The sequence below is a fragment of the Gallinula chloropus genome (assembly GCF_964237585.1).
Source record: "Gallinula chloropus genome assembly, chromosome: 26".
Taxonomy (NCBI): domain Eukaryota; kingdom Metazoa; phylum Chordata; class Aves; order Gruiformes; family Rallidae; genus Gallinula; species Gallinula chloropus.
The window spans coordinates 3714816-3736805 of NC_140111.1; the positions used below are offsets into that span (position 1 = coordinate 3714816).

At 40.5% G+C, this 21990-nt stretch overlaps 1 protein-coding gene across 1 annotated transcript; it reads right to left on the reverse strand.

Annotated features, from left to right (window-relative positions):
- Window positions 1-771: 771 nt before the first annotated feature.
- Window positions 772-17665, reverse strand: LOC311201080 (olfactory receptor 4A15-like; the record flags this gene model as incomplete). Its single annotated transcript, XM_084275386.1, has 3 exons — window positions 772-1741; window positions 15833-15837; window positions 16736-17665. The coding sequence occupies 3 exons, from the start codon at window positions 17663-17665 to the stop codon at window positions 772-774; spliced, it is 1905 nt and encodes a 634-aa protein (XP_084131512.1).
- Window positions 17666-21990: the final 4325 nt, after the last annotated feature.

Genomic DNA, 21990 nt, shown 5'->3' on the forward strand with positions numbered 1-21990 from the left:
TTTTGTCTCTTCACTCCTCCAACAGCAATTGTTCCAGTCCTTCCTGTGAACGATGTGCTTCATTGTGGGGGTGTGTAAATGTGCTTTGTTAGGAAGTATCTTGATTCCTGAAAAACTTTTTTTTTTTTTTGGTGCTTCTGAACACATTCCTTAGTGGCTACACATAAGTAACGTGTATTTCCTGGGGTCTGGGATTCTGTATTAGTGTAAACACTGAAATAAAAAATCTGAAGAAAAGCTGAAGGGTGGAAGGGATGGTTGGTGACAGCTGAAGTACTGAAGAAAGAACTTGAATTGGCCTAGAAGTGGAATGGGAGAAGCTTTCCCTCCTCTTAGTTGCATCAGCAAATGATCCAATTAGCACAAAGTATTAAGATTTTAATTGCTCACCCATGGATTCAAAATACCACAATGTAGTTGTCATTAAAAGGCATTTATTGCAAGAAGAAAGAGACCTTCTTTGTATGATTGTTTCCCGCAGCCAGGGACCATAGTTCTCGGTTTTGCAGCTTTCCCAGGATTACAGAGCAGATGGAGTTTGTCTAAAAGTTGATACCTGGGAGAACAATAACTATAGGATGCCCTGTCTGGACAACTTTTAAAATAATTTTTACAGCATTTATTTCTTTTCCCTGGTCCTGTGCTGGTCAATAAGAAAATATAAAGCAATGTTCCTAATTACAAAAGGAGTCAAAAGCAAGCTTTGCATTAAAGGCCTCATGGTGAGAGATAGGTGATCCTCTATGATCCTTTGGAAAAGTTACTGTAGTTCTACACCTCTCCCTTCTCACTTATGACTTTTCTACTCCACAGTTTTTTCATGGCACTCTTCATCTCCTCATTCCTCAGTGTGTAGATAAGTGGGTTCAGCATGGGTGTGATGATAGTATAAAATACAGCTATACTCTTGTCCTCTGGCAGGTCACTGGATGGGCGTATGTAGGTGAACGTGCATGGCCCAAAGAACAGAATTACCACAGTGATGTGGGACCCACAGGTGGAGAGGGCCTTGTGCCGCCCTCCAGACATTTGACTTCTCAAGGAAACCAGGATCATAATGTAGGAGATGACCAGGATCAAGAAACAACTCAGTGCTATCATTCCACTGTTGGCAACAACAATAATACCCACGGTGTAGGTGTCGATACAGGCCAGCTGCAGTAGGGGGTGCACATCACAGAAGTAGTGATCAATTTTGTTGGGACCACAGAACGGGAGACAGGAGGTTAGGAGAGTCTGCACTGTGGAATGCACAAAGCCGCCCACCCATGAGCCGATCACCATCTGGCTGCACACACGCCGGGTCATGAGGGTGGTGTAGTGGAGAGGTCTGCAGATGGCTGTGTAGCGATCATAGGCCATCACTGTGAGGAGGAAGATCTCGGTGCAGCCAAAGAAATGTACTCCAAACAGCTGTGCTATGCAACCCACAAAGGAGATTGTTTTATTGTCAACAAGGGAATCTGCAATCATTTTGGGAGCTGTGACAGAAGAATAACAGATATCTACAAAGGACAAGGAAGAAAGGAAAAAATACATGGGGGAATTCAGATGCTGGCTGCTAATTACAGTGATAACAATTAGCAGGTTTCCTACCACAATAATAATATAGAAGAACAGAAACACCACAAAACATATTTTCTGCACACTTTGATTCTCTGAGAGGCCGAAAAGAATGAACTCCTTCACCCTGCTTGCATTTTCCATGTTAATCGGTTGGATGGCAATATGCAATACACAGCTTGTTCACCTGGAAAAAGAAAGACATAGGATTCATCAGCTTTTTCATTATTAACAATAATTTTGGTATCAGAATGGTGCATACAGACTATAGGATTAATACTAATCTTATGAAGCTATTATTTAACTTTTATTTGTTAGATAGTCAATTCTCCTTTCATGTGTCTCAATTAGGGTTCTTTATAGACCTCCTTTATTTCCATTGGCTAGAATAAGCCTAAGTAAATTAATATCACTAAAGCTGCTAACTTTATTGAATAATCCTCTCTATCCCCTGACATTAGTTCAGAGCTTTCACGATACCTTCCCACCTCTTTGTGCTATGGCTGAACTCCTTATCCTGAGATATTTCTATGTCTGTATACAGATTCTCTTTCTACAAATGGTCATGATCCAGCATGGACATGGGGCTTTTTTGGTTCAGCCTGTTCCAGCTGTACCTCCTGGAGAATTACATGTTACTAGCAAAAAAATAAAATATCTTTTTGCAGTCCTTAACATTTCTAGCTTGTTATTATGCACCCAGACAATGAAAGTCTCTGGGGTCACATGCACTCTTTTTCTGCCTTTGTACTGCAAATCATAATCAGTCTATAGCAATAACTTAAAGATGTAATAAATTACATGCTGAAGCTACCTTATCCTTTCTGATGACTCAAGGACAATGACTAATTAGATAGAGAATTCCCAGGCATTGTGTCTTACCTCTTAAATAGACTAGAGTTGTATAATGCAATCAGTTGCAAAAAAAATAAATACAATGTAAACTACTAACATCTCAAATAGGGTGACAAATTGCATCCTCTTCTTGTATTATCTCTTTATTTTATATATTTTTCTCTAAAATCTCAGGTGGTTAATGGGGGGATGGTTGGGGAAGAAGAATAAGCAAGTCATCTCATCTGTAGAACTGGCTCTGTACATGGTTCCAGCCAAAGATAACCACAGATCAGTGATATCTTTAATGAAACTGTCATGTTGTATTTTCACAAATAGTTGAAGAAGAAAGGAAAAGGAAAGAAATGAAGAAAGAAAAAAAGAAAGAAGCCAGAAAAGCTGGAAAACTTACCTCTTCTGTATATGATTTTATGCCTTCAATGTCTCCCTTCTCTGCTAAGAATGTGTTAGAGTCTTTAAAGAATGTCAAATGGCTTCTGGAAGGCTTCCAAAACTGGCTTAGGAGATGTCTGTGGCCACCTCATCTAATTTAATCTCTTGCTTTCTGTATCACAAGTGTATCTTGATATTTCCTGCCTACATAAGTATGATTTGATGGGCTATCTGGGTTATGTGGCCTCTGTGCACTGAATCATGCATTCATAACCCAGCAGTCAAAAGAAGAGCTGAGAATAAAACCATTTAAGTACAACTCCTCAACTCTCTCTCAGGAAATCTTCCACCAGAAGGGCTCTTGGGGCCAGAGGAGGGAGATGTAGAGGCTTAGGGAAGGAAAAGCACAAAAGGAGGGGGCAGAGGAGGAGAGATTAATTCTGTCCTGAATGAAATGTTTAAGCAAATGTATTTTAACAAAATAGTTGGCAGTCAGAAGCATTATAATGACACTACAACAGCATTTCATGTTTTCACCACTAGAAATAACAAATGAATTGGCTGAATATTGATGTGGACAAGTAAGTGCAGCAAACTAGCCTGTTAACCCCTTCCAGAATCCTTCATTACACCAAGCTGTGTTCTTTTGTCTTGGATTGAGTCAATTTTCTTCATAGTAGCTAGCATGAGGCTATGTTTTAGTTTTATGTTGAAAACAGTGTTAATAATATAGAGATATTTTTTCTTGCTGTTGAGCAGTGCTTACATAGAGTCAAGGCCTTTTCTGCCAGGAGACACCTCCCCACTAGAGAGTTTCCTGGGGGTTCGCAAGAAGCTGAGAGAATACAGAGCCAGGATAGCTGATCCCAACTGACCAAAAGCATATTCCATACAATATGATGTCCTACTCAACATATAAAGCTGAGAAGAAAAAAAAGATGATGTTTGCCTCCCATGTAGCCTTTACAGGTGATGGAGCCCTGCTTTTCTGGAGATGTCTGAACACCTGCCTGCCAACGGGAAGAGGGGAAAGAATTCTTTGTTTGCCTTTGGTTGCATGTGCAGCTTTTCCTTAACCTCTTAAACAGTCTTTAAGTCATTGAAAGAATTTTCTCCCTTTCACCAACTCACAGAATCACAGAATCACAAGGTTGGAAAAGACCTTTGAAGATCATCAAGTCCAACCATTCCCATCCTAAGCTAAACCATATCCCTAAGTACCTCATCTACCCTTTTTTAAACACATCCAGGGATGGTGACTCAACCCCCTCCCTGGGCAGCCTGTTCCAGGCCCTGACAACTCTTTCAGTGAAAATTTAGTAAGAATATAGAACAGACTCACTGATCAGCTGCAATGCATGACCATACCAGCATGTGTGGTACTTTTTAATCCCTTTATCACTCTATTTTCCACATAAATTTATCTCCAAATCCCTTAGGTTCATCACATTCTTTGCCTTTGTTTTCTCCCCTGGAGATCTGAGAATGTCACATGCATTCTCAAAATGCTTTTCCCCTGCATTCCATACTGTGTCCCATATCCTTAGGCAGTAATTCCCATGGGCCTAAAAGGTGCTACAGCCTTGACTCCCTTTCACTCATCATGATGAGTTTCACACCTGGAATGGAGCTGTTAAGTGTCCTATAACACCCCTAGGACGAGCCTGGATAACATGTTCCCTCTTCTGAGCCTGTAAATTGGTTCTCCTGCCTTCCATTTCACCTCTGTGCTCCACAATCCTTGTGTAGATGCACCCAGATGAGCTCTCACTGTGATGGTCCTGGATGCTTCTGGAGCAGAGTATTATTTGGTATCTCCTTCCTGTCATTGTGCTCCTTTGTGTATGAGGATGTGTTTTTTATCACATAACCTAGAAAAGGCAACCATTGAGTCCCAATAGATCAATTGCTCATAAGTCCATGTTTTAAAGAACAAATATTTGATATATACAGCTCAGAGGTTACATAAATTGCAGTTTCTTTAGAATTCTGCCTAAAGCAGTTTTCACATCTTTATTTTTCAGGCTGTAGATTATGGGATTCAGCATGGGGGTTAAGATGCTGTACTGGGTGGACAGCACTTGGTCTAGAATGATTGATGAGACTGATTTGGGTTTTGTGTATTGGAACAGAGCAGTTATGTAGAGTAACCCTATTACAATGAAGTGGGAGCTGCAAGTGGAGAAAGCTTTGTGCCTCCCTTCTGAGGACTGTATCTTCAAGACAGTAGTGATGATATAGATGTAGGAGATGAGGGTGAGCAAAAAGGAGCTGGACCCAAAGATCACAGCAGAAGAAAGAAGAATGAGTTTACTGAGAAAGGTCCCACCACAAGCAGCAGACAGGAGAGGGGGAAGCTCACAGCTGAAATGTTTGATTTCTGTGTGCCCGCAGAACTGAATATTTAACACAGGAACTGTGTTTAGAACTGAATAGAAGAGGCCCATTGCCCATGCACTCCCCACCAGCTGATAACAGAAGTGTTTGCTCATAGCCTCTTGATATGTCAGAGGATTACAGATGGCCACGTATCGGTCATAAGCCATTACTGAAAGCATAAAAACTTCACACCCAGCTGAGAGGAAGATGAAAAACATTTGAGTCATACAAGCATTGATGGCAATGGTTATGCTTCCTTTCACAAGGAAATTCACCAGCATCTTTGGAAGAACAGCAGTGGCATAGCAGATGTCAATGAAGGCTAAATGAAAGAGGAAGAAGTACATAGGAGATTGAAGGTGGAGATCAGTCCTTATCACCATCATGATTACCATATTGCCGAATAAAATAATTAGGTATATGATTAAAAACACGGTGAATAAGAGGCTTTGAAGGAGAGGATCTCTTGTAAGTCCCAAGAGCACAAACTCAGTTCCAGTTGTTTGGTTTTCCATTTCTTTGTGACCTGAAGGGGAGAGAAAGGCATGATGTTAGCACTGGAATCAGACCACACAAAATTACACAAATTAACTCCCAAGTGGTACATCAATGTTGGCTTAAGGAAGAAATTTCAATCCATATTGGAGAGCAGGGAGTTTGGAAGAGGTATGAAGAAAGAGCCCTTTTCCTCACTGAGCCCTTATAAGAACTGGCACTTGCTGTTCCTATTCATATTGTCTTATCAGAACCTCCCAGATGCAATACAGGAATGAAGTATTGAAAGATCACCCTGAGCCTGAAGATGTGCTTCTCTGATCTGTGGTTTGTCTTCCCCTGACAATCCAGATTTACAAATTAGGCCACCTATCATCAAGAGTGGGGACACCACAGGAATTCCAGTAAATCTGTGCATCTGGTCATGGACTTTGCTTCCTCACTTACAATCTCAGTCCTGAACAAATGATGAGTTTGAAGTTCGTCAGGTTCTCAGAAATTCTACAATTTGGAATTTCTCTTATTCCACTAGAGGCCCTGAATTCCCACAGCACATGGGTACAGTATAATCCCTGTGGCCACAGATTTCTCTTGAGATATATAAATTTATGTGTTTTGATCCTACAAGCTGAATTATGATACATGAAGTTTGAGGTGGAAACGTTTGGGTTTGGAGACAGGGAGAGGTGAGAGGGTCAATAGGTGTTTTTAATATTTTTATTGGTTTATGATGATTTTGCTTAAAAATCAGCTCATTGGATTTTAAAGCAGAGAACACTCATGGAATGTTCTCTGTACAAACATGCCCTACTGAACTATGATGCCTATTACTTTTTTTCAGTAAAATGAAGAAACTTAATGCAGGGAAAAAGCAGGAAGAATCTAAGCAGAAAACACTCCCAGCCTCTGTGATTATTTTAGTCACTTAACCTGAAACATGCCTAAGGCACGTGTGATGCATTTCAAATACACAAGTGTTCATACCTTTGAATGCAGAACTAAGTTATTGCAGTTATGGAATGAAATACAGTATCACTGCAAAGTGTCTCCACGCAGTTAGTCAGGGTAGGGTTTCAGATGGCAGAGCTGCAGTTTGCATTAGTTCCCTATTTTTAATACTTCCACATTTGGCATGGGTTTCCCACTCTATAAAGATAACCAACTAATGTTATAGTTCAGGGAGAATCAGATCCAGCAGCTCACATGTATGGGCACCCAAGGCAAGGAGGAGTAAGTGTGGGCTAAATCTGAAAGAATCAGAGGACAGCAAAAAGTGAAGGCTGCCACAGGGTGAGATATGAAACCCTATAACAGGGTAAACACTTTTTTTCCCCTTTAAATCAGTGTTTAGTTCTCTGCTTCCAGCACACTAGTCTCCAAATGAGAAAATTAGGAAGTCTTGTTACCAACGTGTTCTTAGTTATAAAAAGCTTTTCCTATTTTGACTTGCTTAAAAGTTGGCAATAGAAATCTAGATTTAAGGAAAAATAATTACCCTCTGAAGATGCTTCATGTTAGTTAGCATTTGAGACACTGGAAAGGAATAAGCTTGTAGAAATGTTTTTCTATCTCAATTTACAATATATTCAGACAAGTTGAATCAACCCAGCTTTCTGGGTGAAGTTGTTTTGTTTACTTTTCTTTTAATTGTGATCTTCAGGGCGTAATATAGTTATTTTTTAAAAACTAGATTAAGTTGTTCCATTAAATTTAAAGAAAATATGTAGGATGCCATCCACAAAGAAAAGTAGTCTGGCACAAAGGCAACATCTTCAGTTTAACTCTTTTGCAACAAAAAAGAGCTGTGGAAATACCCTGGTGATTACTTTAAAAGTGCTAGAGTTAAATGGATAGGAATTATGCTACACATATAATACCAAAGCCTACTTACTTTTCTTTTTTTTCTATGTGTACAATCATGATTCTGCACTGTCTTGTCCTGTCCCCCAGAAATCCACACCAATTTACAGTTCTTGCAAAATGGACATTCACTGACTTATTCTGTCTAGAAGTTGTGTACTTAAAAAGGAAATAATAGTTTCTTCTTTTTCTTAAGATATCAGTTAAATATTTGCTATTTGTCCTTGGCTCCAAAAGTCCTTATTGAAAAGTGCTGAGTTTATTAGTACAAAACATACCATAATGAGATAACAATTGTGCATGCATATATATATTTATATGGAGTCCAAAAATTATCTATAAATAATAATAAAATAAAAGTTGAATTCATCTACTTCCAACATGCATATCTAGAACAGGTCATAACTTAAATGCAGATAGGCTTATTAAATATAGCAACAAATATATTGGTGGATAAATAAAGAAATTAGTTCATGGTAGATTTCCAAGTTTGAAACATGCAAGAATTCCTTTCTGTCTTCTTCTCTTAACTGAACTGTTTTGACAACAAAACAACCAAGAAAGTAACTGTTTCCAAAGTTGTAACAGTGTTATATTTAAGGTTCCCTCCCTCTCTCTCCTTTTCCAAGCTACACCAGTATCCTTTTTTATCCTTCCTTACATTTTGTCCTAAAAGTCAAAATTTGCACACAAAAATGTGCAGTTTACCACCAGGAAAAAAAACCAAAACCCTTTTCTTCTTATTTCTCAGCTCTTTTCATATTCCTAACTCAGCCCTAGTTTAAGCACCTAAATATATTCTTACTGTCTCTGTGGCATGTGAAAGAAACTATGAATATTATGGTAGGGGTAATAATCAGCATTTCACAAAAAATAGGCTAACAGGCTACTTTATTTTCTTCTATCCCCAAACAGCTATTCCTTAACTGAGAGTGACTTTCACACACTCAAACCTTGAAGAATGCTGCATCCCCTCAACATTGATGTGATGCCCAAGGAATAACTCCACGGATGCTGAAAAGAGGAAATTTTTGTTTACTCATACTGAAAATATCTACTGATACTGTAGTTGTAATTCAAATGTTTATTTAAAGTAAAAAAAATAGTACTAAATTATTTTATTTGCTAAAATTTTTGAGATGAGCATGAAGTTGAGAATTCATTTATGAATGATCTCTTATCTAAGACGTATTTGTTCTCCCATTGTTAAGTAGCTCTGTATCAATAACAACAACTGATCTAGTTAGCCAGTTTCCTTACATTACCAAAGAAGAGAAAAAGGCATTTGCAGATAATGATTTTCTGCCCTATCAGGGAACCATATCGTTGAACATTATTTTTCTTCATATGGAGTATAAAAGCAATTGAAATAACTACCTGAGCTGTTCTTATCCAAAGACCAGAGATCCAAATAGGAACAAGCAAATCTTACAAGAAAGACTTGCAGTGAAATAGTTTTCTAACTATGCTCTTCATGCTCTTCCTGCCTTTTATTAGAAGACTATTCCATTAAACTCTCTGGAGTGATGTGTTTTCTGCCTTGTGAGACCAATGAAGCTTCTTCCTGTTGCAGAGGACTCAGCTGTAATCTGGCACAACTATGGGCTGTGAAAAGTTTAACTGAGTGAGCAAGTTGCTTACTTACATGGAGTTATGTTAAGGAGAAATAGTATTAATTGTTTCCCCCAGATTTAGCACACATTCCACACGAATTCAATTCACTTATTTTAGGCATTTTAGACTATGAGTAGGTTTGTTATCTGTTGTCTCTCATTAGTCAGATGAGAGTTAAGCATCTGAAAAGATTAAAGACATTGTGTTACTGTGTCAGTCCTTCTGTTGGCAGCACTCTGTAATCCTCAGGTCGGTAAGGTACTCTGGGTTATCACTGGGTGTGAGTGTGATTGGCCATTGTTTTTCTATGTTCACAGGGGATTTATCAGTGACCTGTCACTATCCCAGCCCAGGGAGGCTCTGTCTGTTTCTCCTTTGGGGGCGAATGAGTGGTGTGTGGTACTCAGCCTCTGCCTGGGGCTGACCCACCACACTTTGATAGCATGATGCCACAAAGCTCCAAGTCTTCAATAAAGCAAAGCACCCTTCTCACTATTTAATCACACATACTTCCCATGACCTGTTCTCTGGAGAAGAATATAGAAAACATAATCAAAGGTCAGATTTCAGCAACAGGTGCCCTGGTCAGCATACCTGGGGATGGGCACCACAATTACTGTGCAGGTAGGAAATAATGGCAGGTGTCCTGCTGCTGTCAGGTACAAGACAAACACTGAGCAATGCCATTCCAAACAAGCCCCAAACAATGGATGCTTACAGACCATGTGGAGTATCTCAGCACGTGTGCTCACACTGTGCCAGCCTGAGCAACAAACCTGGACAGGAAGCAATCACCAGGCAGCACGACACCCTTGTTTTCAAAAATGGTGCTTTATTTCAGGTCCCAGCTTCTGCCAAAGTGATGCCAGCTGTGGCTGGAAAGATAAATTTGATGCTGGTTACATCATCCATAACCAGAATCCAGACCTGCTTCCAATGTGCCTGTCCTCCAGCAGTCCTGCCCATCGCTATTGCCAGTTAGAGTGCAGGATCCCAGTGCAGGCAAGTGCTTTGGCCAGTGTCAAGTAACTTGGCCACTTTAACTCTAGAGAGAAAGCAAACTGGGTCACAGGCAACTAGATAAGCTACATTGGAATTAGAATGGAGTGCCTGGCAAAAAGTAAGATAGAGGATTATTATTCTAATGTAACTTCTTCTGACTTAATTCACAGATCAGAGTGCTTTCAAACACGTTTGTTGTGATGTGACAAATGATGTGCTATAATATACTAGTATATCTCAAATGGCACCTGATAGCTTTCACATTATGATACACAGCATGATATATCTGATCAGTTTGCACTAAGGTGAGATAATATATATATGGATATACTCTCACAGACTGCATCTTTGACTCAACTTTGATGGGTCTGTTTGAACGCAGTTGATTTTCCTGTCATTCAATGTAGTGAATTACAATGTAAGAGGGAGAGGTAAAAATATCCAGAAAATTATTTACTGCAGAAAACAACATTCCTATCTAAAATTGTTAACTTCAACATCTGGAGTGGCCAGTTTCTGTTTATCATAATTATGCCACCTGTCTTCTACCTAAAGGTTCTGATTCATTACAGTACCAGTAAAAAAGGCACTCACACTCTGTAAAGTATCCCTTCACATGCCACTTATTAGAGCTAGAACTGCAATGAATAATGGGATGGTACAGATAATCCTATGTTCCTATGGGAACTGTGAGTTGCACAGCACCAAACAGGCCTCTTACTAGAGGAAATCTTACCCAATTTTGGTCATTCAAGGTATTACAGAGAACAATTTATCCAACAATTTTATCTTTTTATCCAAAGACAGTCCCATAAGAAGTTCTTGCTGCACTTCTAGGTAAAGGCAAAGACACACAAGTGGTGTAATCATAGGTACAAAGTCGGAACTGTGCTGTTAATTTCAACCAGCAAAGTTTATTGTGCAACCAAATGGGTACAGACAGCACAAAGGCAGCCTGAAGGTCAAGATTTATATGCAGCAAATAACATGCCTGGGCATACTACATGCTACATGGGCCACTAATTCCTCAGTGTACAATGGTCTTCAAGTCAGGTTCACTATACACTACCATATGCCAAACCTGAAGTTGTCTGACTGAATGGTTATACAAACAGCATAGATACAGCAAGAATAACATTTTCTGTATACAGTAAGGTGGTGACAAAACAAGGAACTCAGCCTATTTTTGACAGGTGTTTTAGCTCTCTTTATCTGTATCTGCATCTGTAGGGATTTGGCCAGCTGATTTGCAATGATACACAGCATGGTTTTGAAAATTATAAATCTAGAAGATTATCTGCCAGCCATGGTTTTAGCATGACTTCTTATATTGATATTGTAGAAGAATATTTTACAGCCAGGTTACTTCAGTCATCAAAACACCCCCATGAATGGGAAGGAGTCCTTGCCAGACTTCAGTGCAGCAAGATAGTGATGACTGAGCAATGAACAAACTGCAGTGGTCTTATTAAACTATGTTTCCAGAAGGAAACTCCTCACTGCTATCCATATTCCTCTGTCTCAGTCTAGAAAGTTACTGCTTTGCAGAGCAGCTTGTGCTTATGATTTTTCTCAGAATCTCTTTCACCTCCTCATTCCTCAGACAATAGATTAGAGGGTTCAGTGCTGGAGTGAATATAGCATAAAAGACAGATACTATTTTATTGAGGTTGAATGGATGGATCCTCCTGGGCCTGGCATATATGAAGATAGTGGCTGAGAAAAAGATAATGACTACGGTGAAATGGGAGGTACAAGTGGAAAATGCTTTTCTCCTTCCCTGGGCTGAAGGCATACACAAGATAGTTGACAAGATACAGGAGTAGGAGAAAACAATGATCAAGAGAGGTATCAGCAGAATCACCAAGGCTAATACAAAGTCCACTGTCTCTGCAAGGGACATGTCAGTGCAGGAAAGGTTCAGGACTGGAGAGATGTCACAAAAAAAGTGGTTTATGACTTGTGGACCACAAAAGGTGAGGTGTGAAATAAAAGACACTTTGACCAAGGAAATGGAAAAACCTCCTGCCCATGAAAGAATTGACAGCTGGAAGCATAACTTGTCAGTCATGATGGCTGGGTAGCGCAGGGGGTGGCAGACAGCCAAATAGCGGTCGTAGGCCATTACAGCCAAGAGGACACATTCAGTACACATAAGGGAGATAAAGAAGTATAACTGTGCCATGCAGCTGGAGAATGAGATAGTCATGCTCTGTGACCAGAACCCAAACAAAAGCCTAGGCAATGTTACTGAGACATACCAAATCTCCAGGAAGGACAAGTTCCCCAAAAAATAATACATGGGCTTTTGGAGGTGATGGCTCCTCTTCACCACAAAGATGATGATTGCATTCTCAGTGACTGTTAACAAGTAGATGACCAGAAAGGCCAGGTAAAGTAAGTTCTGGACCTCCAGCCCATAGGAAAACCCCAGAAGAATGAACTCATTCATAGCAGTTTGATTCTTCATTCCATATTACATGCCCAAAGTTATCCCTGCAGGTGTCAAAGCAGAATGAAAGGCAAATGTAAGAGTTCAAGAAAAGCAAGTTTGTGTGAAGAATTAAGACACTTAGTAAACTGTTGCCTGTGGAAAATTTTTATGAAGTAGAACCAACATTTCATAGAAGAAAGAAATGGAGACATATGTCTATTTCCAATGACTTGTTAGTTTGCTTTCAATAGCAACACTGCAAAAAACGCTCCAGAAGACCTCTGTAATGCACACTATTTTCCTGTAGGAAAGAATTCCTGGAAGAATGCAGGCACTCTGGCTTCTGACATTCACAATGCTGAAAACAGCATCACAAAAGTTCAGGTAGTATCTAGAATAAAAAAAGCTAAAAACACAGATGGAATACTAATGGAACACACAGTTTTGAAAATGTTGGTCTTAATTTCTTATTAGGAAATCATTCACCTCTGTATTTTTCAGTGACAGCAGAGACTTTTATTGGAAAACATTGCTATCAAAATTATAACTCCCTTAGCTACAGATTTTAGGAGTTTGTGTTTAATAAAAAAATTAAGCACTGGCTCCTCCAGTGGGTGATTCATCTAACTTCTATTAAACTCTTGCTTTTGAAAGAGTAAAATAATTCTTTCCCATTTTCAATTTGAACTTAGCTCTGATTTAGATATTTAGGTATCTAGTTGATGGTTTAACTTCAATAACTTAGATACTGCAGGTATATATGCACTGTTTTGCTCTATATTCCTTTCATAACCAATGGGTATCTACTAAAGGCAGATTGTGGTATTAGTATCCTAGAATATAAGATTGTCTTTAAATATATCTCCTTCCAAAATACATCACATATCCTCTAGAAATGCCTATTTCTCCCATTGGACATTTTAGTGATCTTTGTCCTTAAAATATCTGTACCTTTAATGATTTTAAATGGAGGAGAATAGGTTTACTCTCACTGCTTTTAATGGAAATGATAGGAAATAATGAACACATAAACATACCTTATTCCAATCTATTTACAGGTTTTACAGTTTGTTAATATATGCATGTTTGGCTATGCATGAGAAAAAGATGTCTATACAAAATATACATTGATCTATTCAGAACAGTAACGTATTCTTTAGCCTTTTTCTTTCAGCACCTACCTGAACATGTGTGGTTCTTTGATTAATTAGGTGATGATAAATGTGACTGGAGACAAGGAAGAAAGCTTTGGCAGTTTCTTTCTCCAAATATGAAAAATGAAGTCTTTAAGGAAAAGGGAAGCAGGATATTTTTTCAACACCTTTTGTCCATGCAAAAGGGTAAAAAAAGTCTCTTTCCACAAAACAAGTCCTGGACAAGTTCCATGATGCAAAGCAGATTCTGAGGAAAAAAAAATCCCCAAAGAGAATAGCAGTGACAGTCTAAAGGTCAGTGAAAATGGCACAAGAGATCCTTGGGCATTCAACACAGTTCTATCCTCTCTTTACTACTCATGTCTGCCTAGTGATACACACCTGTGGGTATTTTTGTATTTACAAGGCATACTTAGAGAATGCAGAAATCAAGGCAATGAGCAGCAAGGCAGGAAAATGTTTATTATTAAGAGGGAAAAGTTTATGGAAGAACTAGATGCATATTCTATTATTCTTCACTTGCAGTTACATTCCCTCATTACACATCTGGCAATTTATGTGATGAAAATATATGGGATAGGATAATCAAGAACTGTTTTATTGAATTATTCAGTCCAATAATAAACACCATAATGAACATGGGATGTCCTGGTTTATTAATCTCTTACTGTAAAATCAGATTAAGACTTACCTCCCTACTCAGGATGTCCATGTATACATGTGGTCTTTAAACTCTTGTAATGAGCAGCAGGTCACATATTTTTTTATAGCCTACCTGAAAAGTTTTCCTTCAAAGGATTCGGTGTCTTTTTCCAGGAAAGCCTCCCTTGTACAAAAAGGCCTGAGCTAATAAAGTCCTCTGCCAATTAAAAAAGTGAAAGGGGAAAGGAAGCTTGTTATCTCTAATTGTCTCAAATAATTATCTGATTTATATGCATAATTGTGAGCAGCAGAAACGGAGTCAGAGATGTGATCAGGGGAATAAAGCCCATAAACAGAATATATACCTGTCATACTTTACACAGAATAACAAGTATTCCTTCTTTAAAATGTATTAGGAAGACATGACTAGGCAGGAAGTATGTTTTCTGAAATGTTTGGGAATTCTGCAATTTTATTTTGAATAAAAAGAGACATTTTGAGATTATTTTTTTTCTTTTTAAAGAAAAAAATGTCCTTCATTTTACACATAGAATCCCAGAATGGGAGGGGTTGGAAGGGACCTCTGGAGATCATCTACTCTAACCTCCCTGCTAAGGCAGGATCACCTACAGCATGTTGCACAGTGCCCAGGCAGGTGTGGATCACCTGCCCACACAAAGCCCACAGGAAACCTTCCTGCCACAGGCTGAACGATGCCACTATGTGGCAGTAGCTTTCTCAGAAGACAGGTAATAAAGTTGAGTTCTTTGGTCAATAGGAGGGCTACATGAACATATATGACCACAGGTCAGATTGAAATTGGGTCGAAATGGAATCCTGCCATAGAGCTACTTTGAGTCTGTCTCGCTCAGACCAACTTGTCTGCAGTGGGATGCCCATGATGCTAACTGTGGAATGACCTCTCCCTGTCCTTACCTTGACTCCTAATCCTCTCAATATCTATTTCCTCCCCTCACCAGCTGAAAAGGAGAGTAATAGACTGACTTTGGTGGGCGTCTGGCCTCCAGCAAGGGTCAAACCACCACAGCTGCACATACAACTTGGTCTTCAGGTCTGTTTTGTGCAGCACAAATACCTTGGACAATCAGCTCCAACTTAGTACCACCCATTAACCACCTGCATGGCGTTGCCTTTGTCTAACAGTGCAGCAGGAAGTGCTCCTGTGAACATCCTTTCTCTTTGACAGTAGAAATGATGGCTACAATTGTCCTCATTTAATGATAGCATTAGCTGTCATAAATAGCTTTTTAAATAAGACTTGTCACATCCTCTGTGTTTGTCTTTCTTACTGAAATCATAACAAACCAGCAATTCCTGGCACAAAACACCCTCCTACGCTTCTCCATCTTAATGACAAATTTCACATCTACTCTGTTAGCTGAGCAAAGAAAATGAGAAGAGGTAAACTACGCTCCCAAGAATCCTCCAGATGGGTACATACCACAACTAGAGGGAAAAAGGAAAAATAAATGAAGTTTAAGAATCTTGCTCTTGCACAGAGAGGGACGTTGTTTTCTTCTGCTCTCAATTCAGAAGCCAAAGATACAGATATATAAACTTACCATTTTGATTTCACACACAAACAATACACAGCAACAGAGAGATCTAAGTGAGAGTTTGTCTCTTACTACATCAGAAATGTAGTTCAGGGCACACAAACGGTGGTTTTACTTAATCTACTGCACTCCATTCAGTGCCAGTGGAGAACAAGGTTATCAGTCCAATGTTCTTAATCAGACCAGTATCTTAATGTTCAAGATTGTTGAAGTGGAGAGAATCATTACCCCTTCAGGCCTTCAAATAAACTTTCTTCACAGCATAGAGCTGAAGAGCTCATCTGGGGAGTATCTTCACCAGACCTCACCAGAAGACTAAAGTCTTTGATATATGTGGAATGCTTTGCATTAGGTCTATTATCCTCTTCTCTGATGATTTATTCCTCTCATCCCTGTGTAACAGAAATGTTTTCACAGTATTCAGAGAATACTGTTCCATCTTAGCACAGGCAAAGTACAGAATGATTTCCGTACAGATGGGCAGGACATAGATGATATGGTAGAAAGCTGTTCAATTGATCTGTATGCCGAACCTACCTTAAAATTAAATAAAAAGTAGTAGGAAAAATCCTCTTAGAAAAACCTAAATGACAACAACAAAAATAAAAACAAAACAAAAGCCCCCAAAAGAAAAACAACATCAAAGGAATTTTCAGGAGAATTGACTCAGAGCTACAAGGGAAGTATTTTTGGTGAGTGATGGCAAGTCATATTATCCTTCCAGTAATGCACACAATATCAAATCTACTGCTAGATTTAATTCACTATAATTGATACTCTTGTCATGCATGTATCTTTTTGGTTATCAGTCTTTTCAAGGCTTGTTTCACCTCTTTGTTCCTCAAGCTGTAAATCAGGGGGTTCATCATTGGAGACATCAGTGTGTAAGAGAGAGAAAGCAGTTTGTTACTGCTGCTTGAATAAAAAGCTTTGGGTCTCAAGTAGGTCACAATGCCAGATCCATAAAAGATAGTGACCACAACCAGATGGGATGAGCAGGTAGAGAATGTTTTTCTCTTGCCCTTAGCTGATGTCATCTTGAAGATGGTGTGGAGAATCTGGACATATGACACAACTATGAGTAAGAAGGGGACCATGATGAAGAGGACAGCTATTATGTAGGTGGTGATTTCATTCTTGTAGGTGTCCACACAAGCCAACCTCAGCAGAGGTGGCAAGTCACAGAACCAGTGATTGATCTGGTTGGGCCCGCAATATGGAAGGGTAAAGATGAAAGTTGTCTGCACTAAGGCCACCAAGACCCCAATAAACCAAGATACAGCTGAAAGCAGGAGGCAGATGTTCCAGCTCATCATGGTTGTGTAATGCAGGGGATAGCATATGGCCACATAGCGATCATAGGCCATGGCAGCCAGCAGACAACATTCTGTGATCCCTAAGAGGCTGAAGACATACATCTGTGTGGCACAGCCCAGCAAGGATATGTCCTTCCTTTTTGTGAGCAAGTTCACTAGCATCTTGGGGATTGTGGATGTAGTGTAGCTGATCTCCAGGAAGGACAAATTTTTGAGGAAAAAATACATGGGAGACTGAAGGGCAGCATCTAGCACAGTGGCGACAATGATGAGGACATTTCCCACCAAAGTACTGAGGTACATGAACAATACCAGACAGAAGAGAGAGCCTTGGATCTCTGGGATGCTGGAGAATGGCAAAAATTGGAAATAGGTCACCACTGTGATGTTCCAGCTTGTCATGTCCCGTAGCTGTGTTTTGTTTTGCTTTGGTTTGGTTTTTTTTTCTGGAGAAATCATTACGTTTCCATTTTCTGGTTGATCTAGAGAGATACAAAATAGTACATTAAAGACAAGCCCTGTGGAGGTGGCAGAAGAACAATAACATATGGGAGAAGAGAAAGAATCCTGAAGGCAAATGAGGCAGCTCACCTGCTGGTCTGAGAAGGCTGTGGTTAATATCTGTGGAAAAGCCACATCACAGGCCTTGAGTATTTCAATGTGTTCATGTTCCCAGTGGAAAACAGTCTGTTGGGTATTGATTGATTGCAGCTGTAGGAGTCAAGTTATTTTTTCCTCAATGTTTAAGTACAACAAAACCCTCTCTCTGGTTCTCCTCTTTGCTCCTGGAACAACCTGTATGGAGAGAGTTATAGAGCACTTGCTTATCTGCTTTAATCTCTTATTCTTTAAGCAGTTGTGGTGGTTTGGCCCTGGCTAGAGGCCAAATGCCCACCAAAGCCTCTCACTCACTCCCCTTTTCTGCTGAAAAGGGCTGAAAATATATATTGGAAGGCTTAGGATTCGAGATAAGGACAGAGAGAGATCACTCTGGGCAAAACAAGATCAACACAGAATAAAGGAAAAGTAATTTATTACAGTACATCTACACACCCAGTGAACCAGAGTATTGAGAAGCATGGCCAGTTCTTACAGCACCTTCCCTCCTCCCCTCCCTTCTTAACAGACTTTAATCATAAATTCATGGTGCAGGGAGGGGCAGGGAATGGGGAATGGGGGTTTTCATTCCGTTCCTCCCGAGTTGTTTTCCTTCTTAGCTGGGGTGGGGGTGCATTCCACACTGCCCTCCCCCCTCCCCTGCGGCACTGTGGGGTCCCACCCATGGGAGACAGTCCTCCATGAACTTCTCCAGCATGAGTCCTCTCTCTACTGGGTAGTCATCTCTTCACCACGTGCCTCAGCCTGGCTCCCTTCCATGGGGTGCTGACCTTTGGGCCCAGACTGTTCCAGCCTTGTCCCCCACAGAGTCACAATTCCCTGGCAAACCTGGTGAGGTGTGGATCAATCTCTTCACAGGTCATAGATGTCTCTGTTCCCCGTCCTTATCCATCGGCAGTGAGGGGACACTTGCTCCACCATGGTCTTCTCCATGGGCTGGAGGGAAAGCTTTCTAGATGCCTGGATTGCCTTCTTCCCCTCTTCTTCACTGGCCTCGGTGTCTACAAAGTTTCTTACATCTTCTCACTCCCTTCTCTGGTGAGCAAAAAGTGGCTGTTTGTGTTTTTTTCCCTCTTAAATGTGATTCACAGAGGTGCTATGAGCATTGCTGATTGGCTTGGCCTTCATCAGCGGTGGCTCCAGCCTTGAACTGGCTGGTGTTTACTCTGTCAGGCCTAGGGAAAGCTTCTAGCTGCTTCTTGCAGAAGCCACCCCTGCAACCCCCCTTCTCCACTAGAATGCCATGCAAAAACACAACAATATGCCAGGCCTTCCCATATTTATATTCCAGCCATCTTCCTCATTATCACGGAGTCTTTAAACAGTTGCCATGTTTGATAACTTCATGCTTCACATTTGTGTATGACGTGTGAGCATCCACGGTCAAGTCCACCACTCGATCCAGCTTCTCCAGCCAGGCAGCAATATCCTGCCACAATGGGCCAATCCAGATGTGTTTGCCTCTGCATTGCCATGTGGTCTCCTTCCATTGCTGTAACAACGCCACAGAACATTAGTCACCAACCATTAGTCAGTGCAGAGGTTAAACTCTGGTGACTTTTCTCGTTCAGAGACATCTAAAGCCAGCTGGATGGCTTTCACTTCTGTAAATGCACTCAACTAACTTTGTCCTTTATGAGCTTCTATCACTCATCATGTAGGACTCCATACAGCAGCCTTCCACCTCCTGTCGCTTGCAGGTTTTTTTCTGTCTTAAATATGTTATCACAGAGGTGTAACTGTTCCCTGATTGACCCACCCTTGAGCCTGCTGGTATTGGCTCTGTTGGACCCAGGAAAAGCTTCCAGCACCTTCCTGTAGAAGCCACCTCTGCAGCCCCACCACCGCCATCAAAACCTTATCGTGCAAACCCACAAGAGGATGGTAACAAACTGAATGTTTACATGCTGGAAAGCAAAGCTGCTATTTATGAGGACCTCAACAGGCTGAAGAAATGGGCTGCCAGGAATCTTGTGGGTTTCATCAAAGACAAATGCAAAGTGTGGCACCCAAACAAGAGTAACTGTGCAGCTGGGGTGCAAGCTGAACAGGAGGCAGCACATCCTTGCAAGCAAAGGTTGCAATCAGTAAGACTGTAGCCAGCAGGGTGATGTGATATCCCATTTGCAGTATCGTAACCAGCTTGAGACAGGGCAAGAAAGACCGCTCTACAAAATGCAGTTAAGACAGTGAAGGGCCAACACTGTCTTTTCTTATTACAAAAAGATGGCTGAAACACAAGTCTTTGGGGAAAAAACCCCCACAACTTCATGTTAAAGAGCAGATTATTTAGACTTCAAATTGGGACACACCAGGAACTAACTGGAGCATGTCCATGCTCACACAGATGACTGAGTCTCAAGAAGACCTAGACTGACAAACACTGATGAGCAGCATGTGCTTTAGACATAGAGCAAATCACAACAGGGTGTGGAGCTCAGATTTTCCATTTGATATTAAAAATGTATTTTTCCTGTTTCAGTTTCTCTGCCTTGACTCACATGTTGCTTCTTGTCCTCTCTTCCCATGACAATAAAGTTGCTTTCCAAGATGTAGAGTGTGTTCATCCCAAGGCACTAGAAGTTCACCAAGTTCTAACTAGGCCTTTGTGTTTACCTGAGTCCCTCCCACGGGAAACACTGGGCTGTAGAGAATAGGGGTGAGGGCCAATCACCACCTGGAAAAGATTTTAATCTCAGGAGTGATTCTAATCCCATAAGTCTTTGTTAGCTCCAATTAATTGCTCTTAGATTTTTTAAATGAAGACAAATATTTAATTGTCTGAGAGAAAGGCAGGACCACATCAATCCAAATCTAGATGAGACTGGGGACACTGGTCTCTCTGATGTTCCACCCTCATAACATTAGAGCTGGAGAGAGTTAAGGGTTTTCAGAAACTTCTGAACAGCTCCAGGAGTTGTCAGGACATTGCACTGGGGTCACTGGGCCAACATGTACCTGCCTGCAAAGAGGCCCTTGCTTAACCGTGACCTGAGAAAGCATAATATTATCAAACAACACCCAAGAGCAAGGACCAAAGGCAGCAAAGATTGAAACTGCACAAGGAATTAGTGACCTTACATGGCATTTAGTGGTAAATATGAACTGTGTTCTAAGCAAATAGAAGCCCAGAGTTTTGGACTCAACCATGCTGGTCTAATGCTCACCTGTACCCAGAGCAGTGTTATTCAAGCCCTGATTTTTTCCTCAAGTGTCCTATTCATCTGACTACTTTTTACAACACACTTCGTACATATTATTGTTCCTTCTTGAATTATTCATTCTATCCCCTATCCATGCTAACCATTTTCTTAAGTGTGTCATCCACGCTGCTGTGTCCAGCTCCTCATGACATACCACTCCTTCACTTGGTTCGTTGTACCAAACACAGTTCTTAGTTGCCTGACTTGCGTTTCCCAACTTTGGTTTTCCCTGCTCCAGCTGCTGTCTGAATTAATGTAGGATCCTTTCCTGATCTATGGAAGGAAGGAAGGAAGGAAGGAAGGAAGGAAGGAAGGAAGGAAGGAAGGAAGGAAGGAAGGAAGGAAGGAAGGAAGGAAGGAAGGAAGGAAGGAAGGAAGGAAGGAAGGAAGGAAGGAAGGAAGGAAGGAAGGAAGGAAGGAAGGAAGGAAGGAAGGAAGGAAGGAAGGAAGGAAGGAAGGAAGGTTGGTTCTAGAGATCTGTTCATCTGAGTAACTATAGGCATACATGGAAATATGATCTTTCTAGCTGTCTGAACTTCTAAGTATAGACAGAAAGCCTCCTCCACCTGTGTTTCCATTGTGACAGTAGTAATCATGTTCTTAATGTTCTTCAAGCATGGTTGACCAAGGATTATATGCTTCTTGAATCTCAACAAACTATTCTATAATTTTCACTATAGTTACTCCAATGCTAAATCTGTTCATTAACCATGAGGAATGAGGAGGCAAAAGAGATTCTTATGAAAAAGCCTTGCTGACCACCTCAGATGTTTGTGTTTGCACTAGGTGAGATAGTGCCACAAGGGTTAAATTTGGTATTACCTCCAATTATGACAGGGTGAACAGCAGGACTTTGACCTACATTATTTGAATATTTTAATTGTCAAATCTGGTCTCAGTAAAAAA